The 19180-nt window shown below is 42.1% G+C and overlaps 1 protein-coding gene and 1 pseudogene across 2 annotated transcripts; one reads left to right on the top strand and one right to left on the bottom strand.

The window, feature by feature from the left end:
- The first annotated feature begins 1334 nt into the window (after window positions 1–1334).
- LOC106612937 (multidrug and toxin extrusion protein 1-like) lies at window positions 1335–8877 on the top strand (annotated as a pseudogene). The gene is made up of 9 exons (XR_014378668.1): window positions 1335–1345; window positions 2116–2142; window positions 2231–2323; window positions 2456–2546; window positions 2846–2959; window positions 3144–3208; window positions 3334–3442; window positions 3584–3659; window positions 3987–8877. The product of XR_014378668.1 is annotated as a multidrug and toxin extrusion protein 1-like (transcript).
- Window positions 8870–18195, bottom strand: LOC106612938 (multidrug and toxin extrusion protein 1). Its single transcript, XM_014214613.3, has 17 exons — window positions 17898–18195; window positions 17192–17293; window positions 16843–16911; window positions 16570–16718; window positions 13170–13212; window positions 12938–12982; window positions 12290–12387; window positions 12027–12124; window positions 11811–11924; window positions 11611–11678; window positions 11261–11369; window positions 11026–11101; window positions 10856–10925; window positions 10485–10617; window positions 10119–10213; window positions 9812–9895; window positions 8870–9726 (listed from the first exon to the last, which is right to left on the bottom strand). The coding sequence occupies exons 1-17, from the start codon at window positions 18063–18065 to the stop codon at window positions 9436–9438; spliced, it is 1812 nt and encodes a 603-aa protein (XP_014070088.2). The 5' UTR covers window positions 18066–18195; the 3' UTR covers window positions 8870–9435.
- Window positions 18196–19180: the final 985 nt, after the last annotated feature.

The raw sequence follows: 19180 nt of genomic DNA, 5'->3' as shown, positions 1-19180 counted from the left end.
TCTGTTTAACCTGAATCATTGCTTCATCTGTCACCTGGTCTGTTTAACCTGAATCATCGATTCATCTATCACCTGGTCTGTGAATCATCGAATCATCTATCACCTGGTCTGTTTAACCTGAATCATCGATTCATCTATCACCTGGTCTGTTTAACCTGAATCATCGATTCATCTATCACCTGGTCTGTGAATCATCGAATCATCTATCACCTGGTCTGTTTAACCTGAATCATCGATTCATCTGTCACCTGGTCTGTTTAACCTGAATCATCGATTCATCTATCACCTGGTCTGTTTAACCTGAATCACTTGGAATGACTCAAACCGTAGATTGTTTAACACTTCAGAGTGTTAGGCCTATTCCCTCCACATATGCCTGATAGTATGTACAACTACATCAACTGATTTATCAAATGTTGTGGATGTATTCTATTCTTACCAGGTTATGGCTCAGCTCATGGTCTTTTTAGTGAGTTTCGTCAGTACAATTTTCTGCAGCCATTTGGGGAAGACAGAACTGGCAGGGGTGACTCTCGCCATAGCTGTAAGTATTGATTGATTTATGAGTTTATATCACTTTTTTATTACAACAATTCTGGATAATATTATCCGAGTACTTGTCTGTTTGTGCCATCGTGACTTTTGCCACTCCTTGTCATGCCAAACATGATGGCACAAACAGACATGTACTCTGATAATATTATCCAGAATTGTTGTAATAAAAAAGTGATATAAACTCATAAATCAATCAATACTTACAGCTATGGCAAGAGTCACCCCTGCCAGTTCTGTCTGGCTGTGGTAATATTGAAATTACAGTATACTATGATATTGTCACGTCCTGACCTACAAGCTTGTAGGTCAGGGCGTGACTGGGGGTTTTGTCTAGTTTATTTATTTCTATGTTTGGTTCTAGTTTATTTTTTCTACGTTGGGTTTTTTGTCTAGTTTACATTTTCTATGTTGTGTTCTAGGTTCTTTTTTCTAGGTAGGGGTTTTCGTATGATTCCCAATTAGAGGCAGATGGTCATCGTTGTCTCTAATTGGGGATCATATTTAAGTTGTTTTTTTCCCCCCCACTAGTGTTTGTGGGAGATTATTTTGAGTTAGTGTATGTTGTGCCGCTTCGTCACGGTTTGTTATTGCTTTGTTTATTGTATGTCTTGCATAGTTTCATAAATATGTGGAATGATACACATGCCGCGCCTTGGTCTCGTTCATACGACAACCGTGACAGACATTTTCAACAAATTGTCAATCTCTATTCTGGTCTTCCAGGTGATTAATGTTACAGGTGTCTCCATTGGGTATGGTTTATCATCAGTGTGTGACACACACATCTCAGGTAGGAATGAAACCTGGTCTGTTTCCTCCTAACACAGAGCACTGTCCCCAAAATGTTATCAAGAGTGCCTTCACCATACCTCTGGTCCAGGGGGTCACACGCGGCTTACTGGCGCTCAGCTTCAGCAAGGAGCATTTAACGCCCTGGACCAGAGCTACATGATCCTGCCGTGCCACTCAAAGATGAACTTGATTATTGTTCCTTGAAGACTTTTGGGAGCCATAACCTCCTGAAAGTTGGGGTCATTGTACAGAGAGCCACCCTCATTCAACTTCTGGCCTGTTTCCCATGCTGTTCTCATCAACACAGAACCAATCCTCCTGGCTGTCAAACAGAGCCCAGAGGTTGCCAGGTAGCTCAGACCCCTCCAGTCACTGCAAACAGTTACCCCAGATCTAATAGATGTCTATAATTGCACCCTATTCCCAATATAGTGTACTACTTTTGACCAGGGCCCGTAGGGAATAGTCTGCATCCCAAATGGAATCCTATATATCTGATTTTGGTTGTTTTCTGTCATTCACAAAGTGACATGTAGAGATTGGTTTGTAGAATGTGATTATTGTTTTTGGCTCATTCTGACAGAGCTCTCGTATTTCACTTTAGGCTGTCTCAGGTGTATGTGGTTTTATGCCAGCACTCCCAGTGAATACATCTATCTACCCAGACACACGTGCACACAGTCAGTTAAGAAAATCATTAATTTCCCATGTCAATAACTTACTAAAATATGTTTATCATTTATTTAACAGGCCACATTTATTTTTCAGCTGGAGGCCAGATATCTACAGAATCAGGTTAGAGCTAAGCTAGACCTCAGTCAGTCGCCCTGCAAAGAGAATTATAACCTGACCATTTGATCTGAATAAGACTATTGTCCTTCAGGGAATCATGGCAGCAGGTCAACACAGGTGTGGTGGCCAACGTACTGAATGCCCTCATCAACATCTTCCTCTATGTTCTGGACCTGGGTATAGCGTGAGTGTCATCCCCAGAGAGGGAATCCTCTGTCACCACCATTACCATTGAGGGCTATGGGATGGGATGGTAACTGTTAGCACTGAGGGCTATAGGATGTAATGTATGTTGTGGATTGTTTTTGGTTGACAGTGGGTCTGCGTGGGCCAACACCAGCTCTCTCTGGCTGCTATACTTTATGCCTAAATCCTGTGGAAGGAACTACACAAGGCCACCTGGGCAGGTGAGACATGATTACACTAAAGTAGAGCTTATACCGCCAAATCCACAAACTCTTTGAACTATCTGAACTCCCAGTCTGACTTGAATGGATCACATACAAAGGGATGCATAATACACATTTATTAGTATGCATGTATTGAGGGGAACAGCAGCGCCATGTCAAACCAAGTGCTCTGTTTTTGGCTTCCTAATGTATTAACACAGCAAGGTTTTGGTTTAGACCCAAAAGCCTTCTGTGAGAACATTAGCATGAACCTTTCAGGGACGATCCCAGTGTCTGAGCCTAGTGTTCCCCTGTAGGCTGGTCTTGGGAGTGCCTGGAAGACTGGGGCACCTACATCCACCTGGCTATTCCTAGCATGATCATGCTGTGTGTGAAGTGGTGGACCTATGAGCTTGGAGGCTTTCTAGCAGGTAGGACAACAGATAGATATTTGGGTTGTTTTGATGTTTGTGAATGCAATTGATCTATTTTTTTGTGTGAAATGTTGCTCTATTTTACTTTTCTTGTGGATACTTCTACACATTACAAACTGTTTAGATGCTACAGTGTTTCTGCTTTGGTTTGATATCCTATCTCACTACCTCTCAATGGCAGGTCTGATAAGTGAGGTGGAGCTTGGAGCACAATCAGTCTTCGAACTGGCAAGCATTTGCTACATGGTAAATATCTATTTACTTGAACTTTTCGGCAAATGTTCATCCATCATACTATGTATTCACACCAGTCACATAGAAAGTGAATCATCTGGTTGCAGTCCCAGAGATTGATCATAGTGTGTTGTCAGTTCCCTCTAGGGTTCAGTGTGGCAGGCAGTGTGAGAGTGGGCAGTGCTCTGGGGGCTGGAGATACAGAGCAGGCCAAGCTGTCTGCCAAGCTGGCCATGTTCTGTGCTGGTACATGTGCCTGCCAAACACCTCAAATTATATTTAAAAGCTTGACAACAGCAAATAAAGCATTCATACTATAATTAAATGATTAAAAGTTTTACTGGAGATGTGTGTTCTGTCTGTGCATGACCTGTTATCTCTGTCCAGGGTCAGTTTCTGTGTGCTTGTCGGTTCTTGTTGGGACACTGAAGGACAAAATGTCCTACGTCTTTACATATGATGAGTGAGTGAGTAATGTAGTCTATGGTAATTTACCACTGCAGATTTGTTCCTGTGGCTTCGGGATCTGTTGATCCTCACCATGGCTAAGCAGTTTGTTGTGTTTAACTACATTACTGGTGTGTTTTATTGTATCGTTATCACCAGATCTGTGTATGAGAGAACATTAATAACGTTTCTCTATGACATAACTAAGTCACTCACTGTAATACAGACGTACACTGTCATGAACTTTGCTTACATATTCCTTTACACTTTAACTAGGGTGAGGTGTCTGTCATTGATTCTACATAACTGAATGTATTTCTTCCCCCTGAATTTCTACCAACAGGCAGATCAGAGAGGGTGGCTCAAGTTATGGCTTTCTATGCCCCTTTTCTTCTGTTATATGCAATATTGGTAAGGAGTCAATGCTTCTACTGTATCACAACTTATAGCTCCTTTAGTCATCACAATATGGATCCACTTTCTATAATATCAAAGGTAGTATTGTAACTGCCAAAATAAAGGAAACACCAACATAAAGTGTCTTAATAGGGTGTTGGGCCACAACGAGCCAGAACAGTTTCAATGCACCTTGGCATAATTTCTACAAGTGGAGGGAGTCACAGATCTCTTCTAGCCATGGTAGCCAAAATAATGGGCTGTGTGGAAGCACCTGCTTTCAATATTTTTTTTAACCTTTACCTTAAACTCCCAATATACTTTGCATCCCTCATTTACTCAAATGTTTCCTTTATTTTGGACGTTATCTGTATATACAGTGCCTTCAGAAAATATTCATACCCCTTGACTTATTCCACATTTTGTTACAGCCTGAATTAAAAATTAAAAAATTGACTAAATGTTTTTTTTTCTTTCCCTCACCTATCTACATATGTTTTTAGAAATATTTCCAAATGTATGGAAAATGAAATGCTTTATTTACATAAGTATTCACACCCCTGAGTTTTAATATTTTGTAGAAGCACCTTTTGGCAGCGACTATAGCTGTAAGTCTTTCTGGGTAAGTCTCTAAGAGCTTTCCACACCTGGATTGTGCAACATGCGCCCATTATTTTCTAAATTCTTCAAGCCCTGTCATTGGTGTCGTAGGGATTGGACCAAAACGCAGCGGGAACGTGTAAACTCATCTTATTAAAGAAGGAAACACGTATACAAAAACAACAAACAACAAACGACACTAAACAGTCCCGTCAGGTGCACGAACACAAAACAGGAAACAACTACCCACACATCCCATAGAAAAAAAAACACCCCTCTTAAATAGGACCTTCAATTAGAAGCAACGAGGAGCAGCTGCTTCCAATTGAAGGTCAACCCAATAAACACCACATAGAAATAGACATACTAGAACTAACATAGAAATAGACTAACAAAGAACGTAGCCCAACAAACCCCGAAACACTCTAAACAAACACCCCCTGCCACGCCCTGACCAAACTACAATAACAAACAACCTATTACTGGTCAGGACGTGACAGGTTGTTGATCATTGTTGGACAAACATTTTCAGGTCTTAGATTTTCTAATAAATTTAAGCCGACACTGTCACGCCTGCTCCCTGCATTACGTACTTCTGCCATCATTACGCACACCTGCTCCCCTCGTCACTCGCATCAGCGATTCATTACACTCACCTGAACTCACTCACCTGTTTATTTCCTCCCTTATATCTGTCTGTTCCCGAGGTTGTCCCCCCATCAGCATTAATTGTCGTATGTCTTTGTCTTACCTGGTTCTGATGCTGTTCCATGTCTGTGCTAAATTAAATGTCAACTCTCTGTACCTGCTTCTCATATCCAGCATTGGTCCTTACCACAGGAACATTCACTGTCTTCTTGGTAAGCAACTCCAGTGTAGATGTGGCCTTGTGTTTTAGGTTATTGTCCTGCTGAAATGGTGAATTCATCTCCCAGTGTCTGGTGGAAAGCAGACTAAACCAGGTTTTTCTCTGGGAATTTGCCTGCGCTAAACTCCGTTTCTTTTTTTAATCCTGAAAACTCCCAGTCCTTATCAATTCCAAGCATACCCATAGCATGATGCAGCCACCACTATCCTTGAAAATATGGACAGTGTTACTCAGTAATGTTTAGGGCAAATCCAATACAGCACATAACAGTTTGTATTCAGGACAAAAAGTGAATTGCTTTGCCACACTCTTTTGTAGTATTACTTTAGTGCCTTGTTGTAAACAGGATGCATGAGTATTTGTATTCTGTACAGGCTTCCAGTTTTTCACTCTGTCAATTAGGTTAGTATTGTGGAGTAACCACAATGTTGATCATACCTCAGTTTTCTCCTATCATAGCCATTAAACTCTTACTTTTAGTCACCATTGGCCTCATGGTGAAATCCCTGAGCATATCTTTTCCAATCTTAGGAATGACGCCTGTATTCTTGTAGCGACTGGGTGTATTGATACACCATCCAAAGTGTAATAACTTCACCATTCTTTTTTTTATTTTTACACATCTATCAATCAGTGCCCTTTGCGAGTCATTGGAAAACCTCCCTTGTCTTTGTGGTTGAATCTGTTTGCAATTTACTGCTCGACTGAGGGACCTTACAGATAATTATGTGTAGCGTACAGAGATGAGGTAGTCATTCAAAAATCATGTTAACCATTATTGCACACATGAAACTTATGCGAGTTGTTAAGCACATTTTTACTCCTGAACTTATTTAGACTTGCCATAACAAAGAGGTTGAATACTTCTCGACTCAAGACATTTCAGCTTTTCATTTTTTATTTATTAATAAAAAAATAAAAATAAAACATAATTCCACTTTGACATTACGGCGTCTTGTGTGCAGGCCAGTGACAAAACAACTCAATTTAATACATTTTAAATTCAGCCTGTAACACAAACATTTGGAAAAGTAAAAGGCTGTGAATACTTTCTGAAGGCACTGCACACATGTTTGTAGTGCAACAGTAACCGTGTCTGGTTCTCCTGTTTCCCCAGGCTGCCTCAGGTAGTATTATAAGGGGGGCAGGGAAGCAGAAGGTTGGGGCCATATGCAACATCCTGGGTTACTATGGGGTTGGCTTTTCTATTGGAGTGTCCCTGATGTTTGCTGCCAATGCTAAGAATCATGGGTAAGAACACCTATAAATGTGTTCTGAATTTTGTCTTATGAATTTATGGGGTAATACACTCATTTCTTTTTCAGTGTTTTGATTGCTCCAATATTGCACCTGGGCGCCTGACTGTTTTGTAATTTAACATCACATTGTTGGTTTGTGTAGCATGGTGACAAGTTGGCTAAAGCGAAGACAAACTGGCGCCAATCCCCCTACTGCCTCTTTCAGATGTCTTCTCTTTGACTTATGTTTCCTCTCCTCCCCCAGGCCTGTGGACCAGTCTGTTTACCTTTGTTCCTACAGTCCTCCTTCCTCATTGTCTATCTATCCAGAATGAACTGGAAGAAAGCCACTGTATAGGTGAACACAGGCATAACCCTCAAGTCTTTATTTAATTTAATGTAAATGCCTTGAAGAGGATCTTAATGATGTGTTGGGTTGTTTGCAGGCCCAGATCAGAGCTGGGGTACAGGTGAACTCTACAGACATGGGTAAGAAAGTCTCCATTAATCATTGACCCTTCACTTTACTGTTCATCATAGCTCTCTCCATGGCTTTACAAAGGTATCCTTTAATTCTTGGTTATGTAAAAAATAATGCTCAGTCTAATAGGTGTGTTTCTGTGTGACAGACTTGGCCCCAGAGGCCCATTCAAATGATTCAGCTCCATGTGAGGGCCACAAAGACAGAAGTGCCCTGGCTGAAGATGGGGCTGATGGTGAGGCTGGGGACAGGGTGGCCCTCATCAAGGTGGAGGCACTGCTGGCCCACAGGGCCCTGATAATGCGGAGGGGCCTGGCTCTGTGTCATGCTCTTCATCCCGGCCCTGGGAATCATCAACCTACTGCTCACCAACCTCACTTGATGAACACAGAGTGAGTTCCAGAGAAAATAGGTTTCAAAATGAATGGGTTCCAGAGATAGCTCCACTCAGCGAGAGTGGTCAGAGGACCACCTAAGCAGAGAAGATAAGAGTGGAGAGGAAACTACAGTATGGTGCCAAAATTCCAGTACTGTTGGTCTGTGAGGAGCCAAGGGATTACTTATTCTGGGGCTTTTCATTAATCATCTGAATGAAACTATCACACTGTCTGAGCTGATTACACAAACCAATCAAACCTAATGTTTTCTCATGGTAATATGATATATTGTAAACCAAAAAGTAAAGACAGACTCACACTGTACCATCCCAAATTTTTGTATTGCATTCTATTAATTCATTCCAAAACCAGTGGCGTCATGTCCATAGGGGGCACGTGCCCCCTCAGATTTGTCTGATTTTTACTTCTGAACTTCATTTTTAAGCCCACATTTTACCATAATTTATAAGTTCTGTCAGTGGTATTTTATGGAGGAGCACACTGACTGGACCAGGCAAAGAGTACACCCCCCTTTATTCTTCCTAGTAAGTGGTTCCCTCCAAGGTGCAAAGAGATGCCTAGGCAGGAAGCTAGAAACTCTACTGCATGCAGTGGAGGAGAGGGAGAGTAGAGTGACACACAGCGTTTTATTTTAGCTGCCGGTGATGTGCAGAAGGGTATATTTGTAAATTAATTTGATCAACGTCACCCCGCTCCTCCGCTCTCTCCACTGGCTTCCAGTTGAAGCTCGCATCCGCTACAAGACCATGGTGCTTGCCTACGGAGCTGTGAGGGGAACGGCACCTCCGTACCTTCAGGCTCTGATCAGGCCCTACACCCAAACAAGGGCACTGCGTTTATCCTCCTCTGGCCTGCTCGCCTCCCTACCTCTGAGGAAGCACAGTTCCCGCTCAGCCCAGTCAAAACTGTTCGCTGCTCTGGCACCCCAATGGTGGAACAAGCTCCCTCACGACGCCAGGACAGCGGAGTCAATCACCACCTTCCGGAGACACCTGAAACCCCACCTCTTTAAGGAATACCTGGGATAGGATAAAGTAATCCTTCTAACCCCCCCCCCCCCCCTTAAAATATTTAGATGCACTATTGTAAAGTGGTTGTTCCACTGGATATCATAAGGTGAATGCACCAATTTGTAAGTCGCTCTGGATAAGAGCGTCTGCTAAATGTAAAAAATGTTAATCAAGCTGTGTAGCCTATTGATTCCTTCTTGATGAATATATCAAATTAAAATGCTTTGTTTCTCTGTAATACTAGCCACCTAGCAAGTTTTTGAAATGGGCTTTAGCTAACCAGCTAGATAGGTTCCCAACTTCATACCTACACTTTTAGAAAAAAGGATTACAAAAGGGTTCTGAGGTTGTCCCCATAGGATAACACTTTTTTTTGTGGGGCAGAACTCCTTTTGGTTCCATGTAGAACCCTCTTGGGTTCTCCTATGGGGACAGCCGAAGAGTGTAGCTAACACCATGTCAGGCTATCAATCAAGTTAGAGTAGCTTGTCTTATCTTAGCTGGGCTTGCTTGCTGCCAAGGTTGCTACACTTTAGAAAAACAAGCAATTACTAAATGTACTGAAGGCATAACATTTCTTAAAGAATCAATTTGCATCATTAATTAAAATGACAATTGAACAAGTAAAGAGGTATGCATAGATAACCTATTCAGAAAAATATACAATGATTATAGCTCTAGATTGCAGGAAAAAGCTGATTCACATTTAATAATTGGTGTAATAACAGATTCAGTGACACAGCACACTATGACTTAATTGTCTTGCTACAGGGTCTGTTCTGGGTCGCCCAGGTATTACTCCTAGATGAGAACTGTTGACGGGGTGAGTTCAGGGGGGTAGGTCGTGTTGCTCCAGTCTACACTCAGATTGCTCCATGTGCTGATTGGTAGAGGCAGTAGAAGATGGACACTGGTCCCCACAGCTAGGATTACAATGGCAGTCAGTACAGTGAGACCTCTCCTCAGGACCAGCTGGGTGGTGGAGAGCAGGGCTCTGGGGCTCCCATCCTCCTTCTGCACCTCTGGGGTCCAATTGCTTCCCCTGAGGTCCCCCTGGCCCTCAGCACTCACTGACATGTATCCATTCACAATCTGGGTTAGAACAATGTTATTTGTGAGAGTATAGTATAAATAACATAAAAAATAGGACTGAGCTAAATGTTCTACTCATACTCACCCTCCCATTGTTCTCTGTGTGGTCAGGTGCAACTATACTCCTCATTGACACCATATGTCCAGCCTTTCCAGCTCGTTTCACAGCCTGTCCCAAACAGTTCAACTCCATGATGCTGACAGCAAATATTTTCCTTCACCCACCCCAGGCCACTACTATGCTTCACAGAAACCATAACTATAGAGGCTGCCCCAGGCCACTATTATGCTTCACAGAAACCATAAAGATAGCGGTATGGGCTGTCAGCCTCTCAATCACCTGAGTCCCTGTATGTTCCAGATAGGGAAGCGAAAAGCCACTGGTGACATACCTTCTCTGTCATTTTCTTCCAGTCGAGCCTGAATATGACAGTGATGAAGAAGCTGGACTGTATAATTACACAGATTAACAGGCCTAACCAGAACCCTGTGGAGAGGAGAGGAGACCATCTTTGACCAAGGACAGAGAACATTGTCATCTTCAATACAGAATAGCCCTGCTATTCATGATTCTTAATTGCTAGTGAGAGCAAATCATTTTTCTGAATGTTTTTGTACCACATTTCTGAATTTGATCATAACCATACTTCTGTTGCAAGTATATGGCAAGGCAGTAAGAATGAGCAAAGACCTCTGGTCATGAAAAAGACGTCTAAAATTGTGTTTGGTTTTCATAAAATTCAGAGCTGAGTATATACCTACAACCCTGAGGCCAGCTGCAAACATCAAAGAGATGCCCAGTGGAAGGCCCACGCAGTAGTAGGTGATGAGATTAGCCATCGCTGCTATCTTCTGTTGGCCTGTGCCCAGGATGATTCCCATACACACACACTGGGACGGACAGACAAATCTCAGATTAGTGGGTGTTAACAGAGAGAGACAAACACTGTTGGCTGGCTGTCACCAGGTTTCATGTCTTATCACTCATTCAACCAATGTTCCTGGGTCCTGGACAATTACACAGACTATCTCTCTTATTCCACTGTATATTGAGTTCTTATTGTAGCAGTATTATTGTATAAAATGTTATTCATTTTTCAATGGTTACAAACCACTTGAGTGCACTTACCACTAGCCCATCAAAGAACTGAAGAACACAGTACACACTGAGAAGTTGAGAGACCAGATCTATGATCTGCCTGAAAAGGAAAGAGAGCATGGTTATTAAGATGGTCAGGTTCCAATTTGGGACTGTCTTGACTTGAATCATTATGTTGAATATATGTACACTCTACTTACTCATCAGAAGTAAACATGAAGCCGATTACTGTTTTAGTAGAGATCAGCATGATTCCCTGAATTACTGCCATTGAACCTAAAGCATGGGACAGAGGAAAAAGACCAAGCACGACTGCAAAATAACTACTAGTTTGTCAAAGTAATTATTGTCATTTTAGTTAACCATAGATCACCATAGATCATCATAGATGGTTTAAATAAAGGCCATATGAGCTGGGGGAAGTGTGTGACTGACCTGAGAGGGCGAGGGACACCTTGCTGGTGAGGATGGCCCCGGCTGTATCCCCGGCCCCCAGGGCGTTCCCCACACGAACACATGCTGCAGCTTGGATCCCCAGGGGGAACTTTACCCACACAACACAACACATTAACTAGATGCCTCATAAACAGCTTGCTGTCTTAGTCTAACCATGCCTCAAACAAAGTTAATGTGTGTTTTCGCCTCAAATTTTACTTTGACCTGTAGCCTACAATTTTGGGTTATTCTTCAACTTATTTGGACTGGATAGCCAGGGCATTGGGTTTTGTTTGGTTTCCATGATAGGACTGTTAGGGTGGGTGTGTAAGGAGTTCTGTACACAGTACCATGTAGTTGATGAAAGCCAGCATTATGACCACGTGTTGAGCAGCCAGGTCCACTTCACTCAGCATGCCTGAGAAAGAGAGAAGGAAAGAGAGAGGGGGAAGAATGCAGAGGTGGATGTTACATAAATATGGTTGTTTTGGCCTTTTGAATGTGACTGTTCATTGGTTCATTGGTGTTAACCTTAAGAGCTGAAATGTACCTGCAAGGAACCCCCCAAGCTCATAGATCCACCATTCGAAACACAGCATCAGTGTACTGGGGATGGCTAGTTTCATATAAGAGCCCCACTCCTGCAGCGCTTCTGTAGTCCAGCCTGTAGGGAGAGACACTGACCTGTTCATCCCAACACAAACCAGTCGATTTCAGTGGGTCACATTCATCAGGCACAATCACAGAGATGTGAACGTTCTATTACCTCCCCATGTTTTCACATATAGCTTCTTCCAGAAAATGTAAGCAAACAAGAAAGAACATATGTAGAGTTGGGAAAGCGTATTAGCTGCTGCCGACCCTCTAGAAAACAAACACACACAAACAAACAAACAAAAACACACTCCATGAAATGATAATGAGCATTGCATACTTACACTGGCTGGTACATACTTGATACTCTGACTATGTTACTGACTGTTAAGAATATGGCACTGTTATCAATGTTTCTTGTGTGAGCACACCTACATAACTCCCAGGTCCATCCAGTAGAGCAGGATATAGTTTGTCACCACGTTGGCGATGTTGGCTGCTGCTGCTGTGTACATCTGAGGCAGTATTATCCCCTGAGCACAGAAACACACTCGTTGATATGATTGATAAACATCAGATTCACACCTATGATTGTCTTACTCCTTAACCCAGATGATATACAAGAGACTGGGATGAGGATGCCGTCATAGAAATAAGAATGAATAGAAAGGGCATCTCCATATAAGTCATTGACGGCATAATGGGTGGACTGGCAGCCATTTTGAGTGTACCCATGCCAGGAAGGAAAATCAGGAAGTGTACCCTTCAATCTGTGCTGTGATTTGTTGAGTCAACTAAACTAACTTTACAAAAAAAAAATGAGCCACATCAGTTAGCATCATTTGAATGAACATGCTACATTACCATGGTAATCCAGCATCACTTGATAGAACATTCCAAAATAACATGAAAATTATTGCATTACAATACCGGGCAGCCATTGCGATTGTACCTATGAGTTTACCAGTCAATTGCCAGGGTAAGAGCTTCCAAGGCCATTCTATTCATTCTTATTTCTATGGATGCGATGAGGTGTGAGAAACAAAACAAGTCATTTGTAGCCCAGCAGCACGGTCAGTGTACCTGGTTTTGGAGATAAGACGCCTGAAGTTGATGCAGGAAAATAGCCTAAAATAAAGAGATAGAGAGTAAATTATAAAGACAGGGAGGAGAGGATGTTTAATGCAATTTAATGAGAAAACACTAAATGTACTCTTCATCTAATAAGAATAGGTTAACGGAGCCAACGAGTTGAAAACAGACTAAATTGAAGCCACTCTAAACAAGTGGGTGTTTGATAAAACAGATGACTCACTGGCACTGCAGGTAGGTAGGCGATGGCATACAGCTGTGCTATCCTAAAATACAGAGCATATATTCACTGTTAAATCACACTAAATTACTACACGTGTTTCCATGTATTGACCCAATACACACCACATACTGCTACGGTCTATCCATTTACCATTATGTTGTCCATAAATATCCCCTATTCAGGCATCAGTGTCAAAATGTTTATTGCATCTACAAACGAACAGCAATCTCTATATCTCATTGAGTAAGTCAATTGGCTGTGAAAACATTGCTGGCGTTTCCACTGAATGGAGTGTTTGTGGAATTGCAGGTTGCCACATTTGATGCTGAGAGCAGCCAGAAATGGTGTTATTGCAGCTAAGAGAATGAAGAGTTATGTTCTCCCCAACTAGCATACAAACAAGCACATATCTTTACCCAGCATCAGAGGCACGGCACTGTGCATCGGCTGTATCTGTGCTTTGCTCTGGTCTGAGTCATACAGTGTGAGTAGGGCCTCATATTTTTCCTGACCATGTGACCTGATCAGGAACAACAAGTGTTAAACATCAAAATATATTTTATATTTGAGATTCTTCAAAGTCGCCACCCTTTGCCTTGATGACTGGGGCTCCTGAGTGGCGCAGCGGTCTAAAGCACTGCATCTCAGTGCTAGAGGTGTCACTACAGATCCTGGTTCAATTTCAGGCTGTATCACAACTGGCTGTAATTGGGAGTCCCATAGGGTGGCGCACAATTGGCCCAGTGTCGTTAGGGTTTGGCCGGGGTAAGCCGTCATTGTAAATAACAATTTGTTCTTAACTGACTTGCCTAGTTAAATAAAGGTTAAAAAAAGACAGCTTTGCATTCTCTCAACCAGCTTCATGAGGAATGCTTTTCCAACAGTCTTGAAGGAGTTCCCACATATGCTGAGCACTGCTTTTCCTTCACTCTGCGGTTCAATTCATCCCAAACCATCTCAATTGGGTTGAGGTCGGGTGATTGTGGAGGCCAGGTCATCTGATGCAGTACTCCATCACTCTCCTTCTTGGTCAAATAGCCCTTACATAGCCTAGAGGTGTGTTTTGGGACATTTTACTATTGAAAAACAAATGTTAGTCCCAATAAGCACAAACAAGATGGGATGGTATATCGCTGCAGAATGCTGTGGTGGCCATGCTGGTTAAGTGTGCCTTGAATTCTAAATAAATCACTGACAGTGTCACGAGCAATGCACCCCCACACCATCACACCTCCTCCATGCTTCACGGTGGGAACAACGCATACAGAGATCATCCATTCACCTACTCTGCGTCTCCCAAAGATACAGCGATTGGAACCAAAAATCTCAAATTTGGACTCAGATTTCCATTGGTCTAATCTCTATTGCTCGTGTTTTTTGGCCCAAGCAAGTCTCTTCTTCTTATTGGTGTCCCTTAGAAATGGTTTCTTTGCAGTAAATCGACCATGAAGGCCTGATTCATGCAGTCTGCTCTGAACAGTTGATGATGAGATGTGTCTGTTACTTGAATTCTGTGAAACATTTATTTGGGCTGCAATTTCTGAGGCTGGTAACTCTAATGAACTTATTCTCTGCAGCAGAGGTAACTCTGGGTCTTCCTTTCCTGTGGCGGTCCTCATGAGAGACAGTTCCATCATAGCATTTGATGGGTTTTGCGACTGCAATTGAAGAAACTTTCAAAGTTCTTGAAATTTTCCACATTGATTGACCTTCATGACTGACCATTACTGACCTTCAAATGTATAAACTTTTGACTGGTACTGTACATTACTGCTTTACCCACTTCATATGTATATAGTGTATTCTAGTCAATGCTCATCCTATATAAATACTGCTGTGCACACCTTTTCTATTCATATACTATCAATACTATCTATACACACCATCATATACATAGATATTTATATTCTGGACATTGCTTGTTCTGATATTTCTTAATTCCTTTCTTTTAATTTTGTGGAATTTGTGTGTATTGCTTTATATTGTTAGGTATTACTGCACTGTTGGAGCTAGATCCATAAGCATTTCGCTGCACCTGCAATAACATCTGCAAAATATGTGTACGCGACCAATATGTACGCAATCAATTCTCGGGCCGACTCTTTTCTCTGTATACATCAATGATGTCGCTCTTGCTGCTGGTGATTCTCTGATTCATCTCTACGCAGACGACACCATTCTGTATACCTGTGGCCCTTCTTTGGACACTGTGTTAACAAACTTCCAGACGAGCTTCAATGCCATACAACTCTCCTTCCGTTGCCTTCAACTGCTCTTATGCAAGTAAAACTAAATGCATGCTCTTCAACCGATCGCTGCCCGCACCTGCCCGCCCGTCCAGCATCACTACTCTGGACGGATCTGACTTAGAATATTTGGACAACTACAAATACCTAGGTGTCTGGTTAGACTGTACCAGACTCACATTAAGCATCTCCAATCCAAAATTAAATCTAGAATCGGCTTCCTATTTCGCAACAAAGCATCCTTCACTCATGCTGCCAAACATACCCTCGTAAAACTGACTATCCTACCGATCCTTGACTTCGGCGATGTAATTTACAAAATAGCCTCCAACACTTTACTCAGCAAATTGGATGTAGTCTATCATAGTGCCATCCGTTTTGTCACCAAGCCCCATATACTACCCACCACTGCGACCTGTATGCTCTCGTTGGCTGGCCCTCGCTACATATTCGTCGCCAGACCCACTGGCTCCAGGTCATCTATAAGTCTTTGCTAGGTAAAGCCCCGCCTTATCTCAGCTCACTGGTCACCATAGTAACACCCACCCGTAGCACGCGCTCCAGCAGGTATATTTCACTGGTCATCCCCAAAGCAAACTCCTCGTTTGGCCTCCTTTCCTTCCAGTTCTCTGCTGCCAGTGACTGGAACGAATTGCAAAAATCACTGAAGCTGCAGTATTATATATCGCTCACTAACTTTAAGTATCAGCTGTCAGAGCAGCTTACAGATCATTACACCTGTACATAGCCCATCTGTAAATAGCCCACCCAACTACCTCATTCCCATATTGTTATTTTTTTCTCTTTTGCACCCCAGTATCTCTACTTGCACATTCATCTTCTGTACATCTATCACGCCAGTGTTTAATTGCTAAATTGTAATTATTTCGCCACTATGGCCTATTTATTGCCCTACCTCCCTAATCTTACTACATTTGCACACTGTATATAGATTTTTTTACTGTGTCAATGACTGTACGTTTGTTTATCCCATGTGTAACTCTGTGTTGTTGTTTGTGTCGCACTGCTTTGATTTATCTTGGCCAGGTCGCAGTTGGAAATGAAAACTTGTTCTCAACTGGCCTACCTTGTTAAATAAAGGTGAAATGAAAAATAGCATTGACTTGATTTGATTTTGACACTGTAGGTGTTACCTGGCCACTTCAGGCTCCTGGCCCAGAGCCAGCAGGATAGACTGGGTGTTGAGGAGCATGGCCCAGCAGGGCAGACAGAAGAGCAGTAGGATCAACACACTCCTCTGGAGAATCACCCCCACACGCTGCAGGTTCTTACCACCAAATGTCTGCTCACACAACAGCGTGAATGACATAAGACATTATCGTTAGGGTCACAGACTCTGACAGTTGCATATATTTCAACAGGAACGTATACTTCAACTACTGCAAGTTTCATAAACATGTACATACCTGAGATACCAAAGTGTCACATGCTAAGGCAAGTCCACCTCCTGTTGCTGCAGTCGTAACATTAATAGTCTGAAGAAGATGACCATCAAACACATTTACAGCTCACGATTACGTAAAGATTTACATTCTTACAGTATGTTGATGGTTTTTTATGATTATTGATTATTACTATCCCCTTTCTTGTGGTTTTTCAAAGGAATACCAGAATCTGTAGGGACCTGAGGTGATGTTGTAATATTTCTTTCCATTCTCCCTCCTTTCCTCTCCAACCACATACAGAGGAGACATTTTCTTATCTAAGCTGATAGATGTCAGCAGAGTACACAACATAGCCAGAGGATTGACTCACCGCGCAGGCCAGGCCATAGCCAGCTAACACCTCATTCCCCAGGCGACCACAGAACATAGTGATGACAAATGGAAGCAGGTAGTTTAGGATTCGAGATAGCAGCTAGGGGAAGAAAACACTCATAAACAATAACAAACACCCCACTGGACAAAAAAACCTAAATCTATGTGATGATGTTGAATCAATGTGGAAAACTCGTTGGATTTACTAAAGTCATCAACGTAAAGACATTTCACCTCACTTTGAACCTAAATCCAATGACATGGTGAAATGTTTTGTTGATTTCATGTTGAATTCACAATAGTTGACAACTCAACCAAAATCAAAACTAGACGCTGAACTGACGTCTGTGCCCAGTGGGACAGACATTACTTCTAAGTCAATCAAGAGAAATATACTTGAAACACTAGTTCTGATGGGCTTTAGTGGCCCTCTGAGTGTACTTTGAATAAATCATAGTGCCATTAGTATGCACTGCACAGTACATCCTGTAGCCTAGTATTTCACTCTCACAGAGTAATCTACCTATAACCCTGACAACAGAGCTATCCACTCCAAACAGGGCCACACAATAGTTGTGTCCCAAATAGCACCCTATATTCCCTTTATAATGCACTACCTGGTCAAAAGTAGTGTTCTATATAGGGAGTATATGGTGCCATTTCGGAAACACACAACAGGCTAGGTGGGCAGTGCCAGTCCTTACCAAGGGTCCAGTCATCCGGAGAATGTGGTAGAACTCCTCTCTGTGTGCCAGGGGGATTCTGTGTCTTACCCAGCGGCAGAAGAACAGTTTGGCACTAGACTCCTCCATTATAGGTGGATTAGAATTAGAAGTGGGCCCAGATGCCAGTGTAGGCCCAGAGTCTTCCATCCCAGCCTCTGTGTCTGTCCCCTCTCAGTCCTCAATAGTGTTACTGCTGGGAGTGTGCTGTAACTCCACTGTCACTGTCAGACAGACAGCTCCTCTGCAGCTGTGTAAGCACTGCTCTGGTCAGCAGGTCACCAATGCAAAGTTTCAACATCCCAAAAGGCTTACATATTAAATACAAGTGTGAAGCATCTCAAGTGCCTTGTCATTGCATAATAGAAGGACTCAGATAAACAGCACAATAAATTCAACCCAAAATACAGTACCGGTCAAAAGTTTGGACACATCGACTCATTCAAGGGTTTTTCTTTATTTTTACTATTTTCTACATTGTAGAATAATAGTGAAGACATAACAACTATGAAATAACAAATATGGAATCATGTAGTAACCAAAAAAGTTGTTACTATATTTTAGATTCTTTAAAGTAGCCACCCTTTGCCTTGATGACAGCTTTGCACACTCTTGGCATTCAACAAGGACCAAGCTGGAAGAGATACAGACCAATAAATACCAGTATTTCTATTGCAGGTCTTTTAACTGAATGACTAATACTTGTTGGGTATTTATGCTTTGTTTGTATCGAATGGATGGGGAGTGCCAACAGAGTGCCAAAGGAGAGAAACATAATGATTTACATACATACAATTAACCTTATCGTCATCCTCTTTCCTCAATGTGAAAAGAAATGAGATAGGTGATTAAGAGCATACAGTGGTTGTTGATAATATTTCTATGACAAGAATCTTAGCTTCTGACCAAGCAATCCACCTCAACTGCAAAGTCAAGTTCCAACTATTCAACTAGATGTGTGTTTATCATTGTGAAGGATGTAGCATCAAATGTTAAAGTGTCTGACAATCTCCCTTGTCAGAGCAGCAAAGATCACCCGGTCAGTACACTGGCATAAAGCAATAGAAGATGCAGCCTGCTTCATTTACCTGGCAATCTGTAACACTGCGACAGCAAACTGTAATGCAAACGGGAAAAATATATCTTATGGATGGAATATATCCTTATATTCTCATAAACACTTTATGGAAATGTGACTGTTGTCTGAAGTTCGTTTATGGAGGAGAATTACAAACCAAAACCAGTAGACACACCCCCAAACTATG

This window comes from Salmo salar, chromosome 09 (assembly GCF_965601325.2).
Source record: "Salmo salar chromosome 09, fSalSal1, whole genome shotgun sequence".
Taxonomy (NCBI): domain Eukaryota; kingdom Metazoa; phylum Chordata; class Actinopteri; order Salmoniformes; family Salmonidae; genus Salmo; species Salmo salar.
Note: the sequence above shows the minus strand (reverse complement) of the source record. Positions and strands in the feature narration are given on the sequence as shown.

What these genes read in the sequence shown, in the direction of transcription:
- LOC106612938 (XM_014214613.3), bottom strand. Translation starts at nt 18,065, where the DNA reads ATGGAAGACTCTGGGCCTACACTGGCATCTGGGCCCACTTCTAATTCT. An exon ending in ATATGTGAAAACATGGGGAG is followed by an intron (nt 11,925 to 12,026) that starts GTAATAGAACGT and finishes CTCTCCCTACAG; the next exon opens with GCTGGACTACAGAAGCGCTG. An exon ending in ACACAGAGAACAATGGGAGG is followed by an intron (nt 9,727 to 9,811) that starts GTGAGTATGAGT and finishes GTTCTAACCCAG; the next exon opens with ATTGTGAATGGATACATGTC.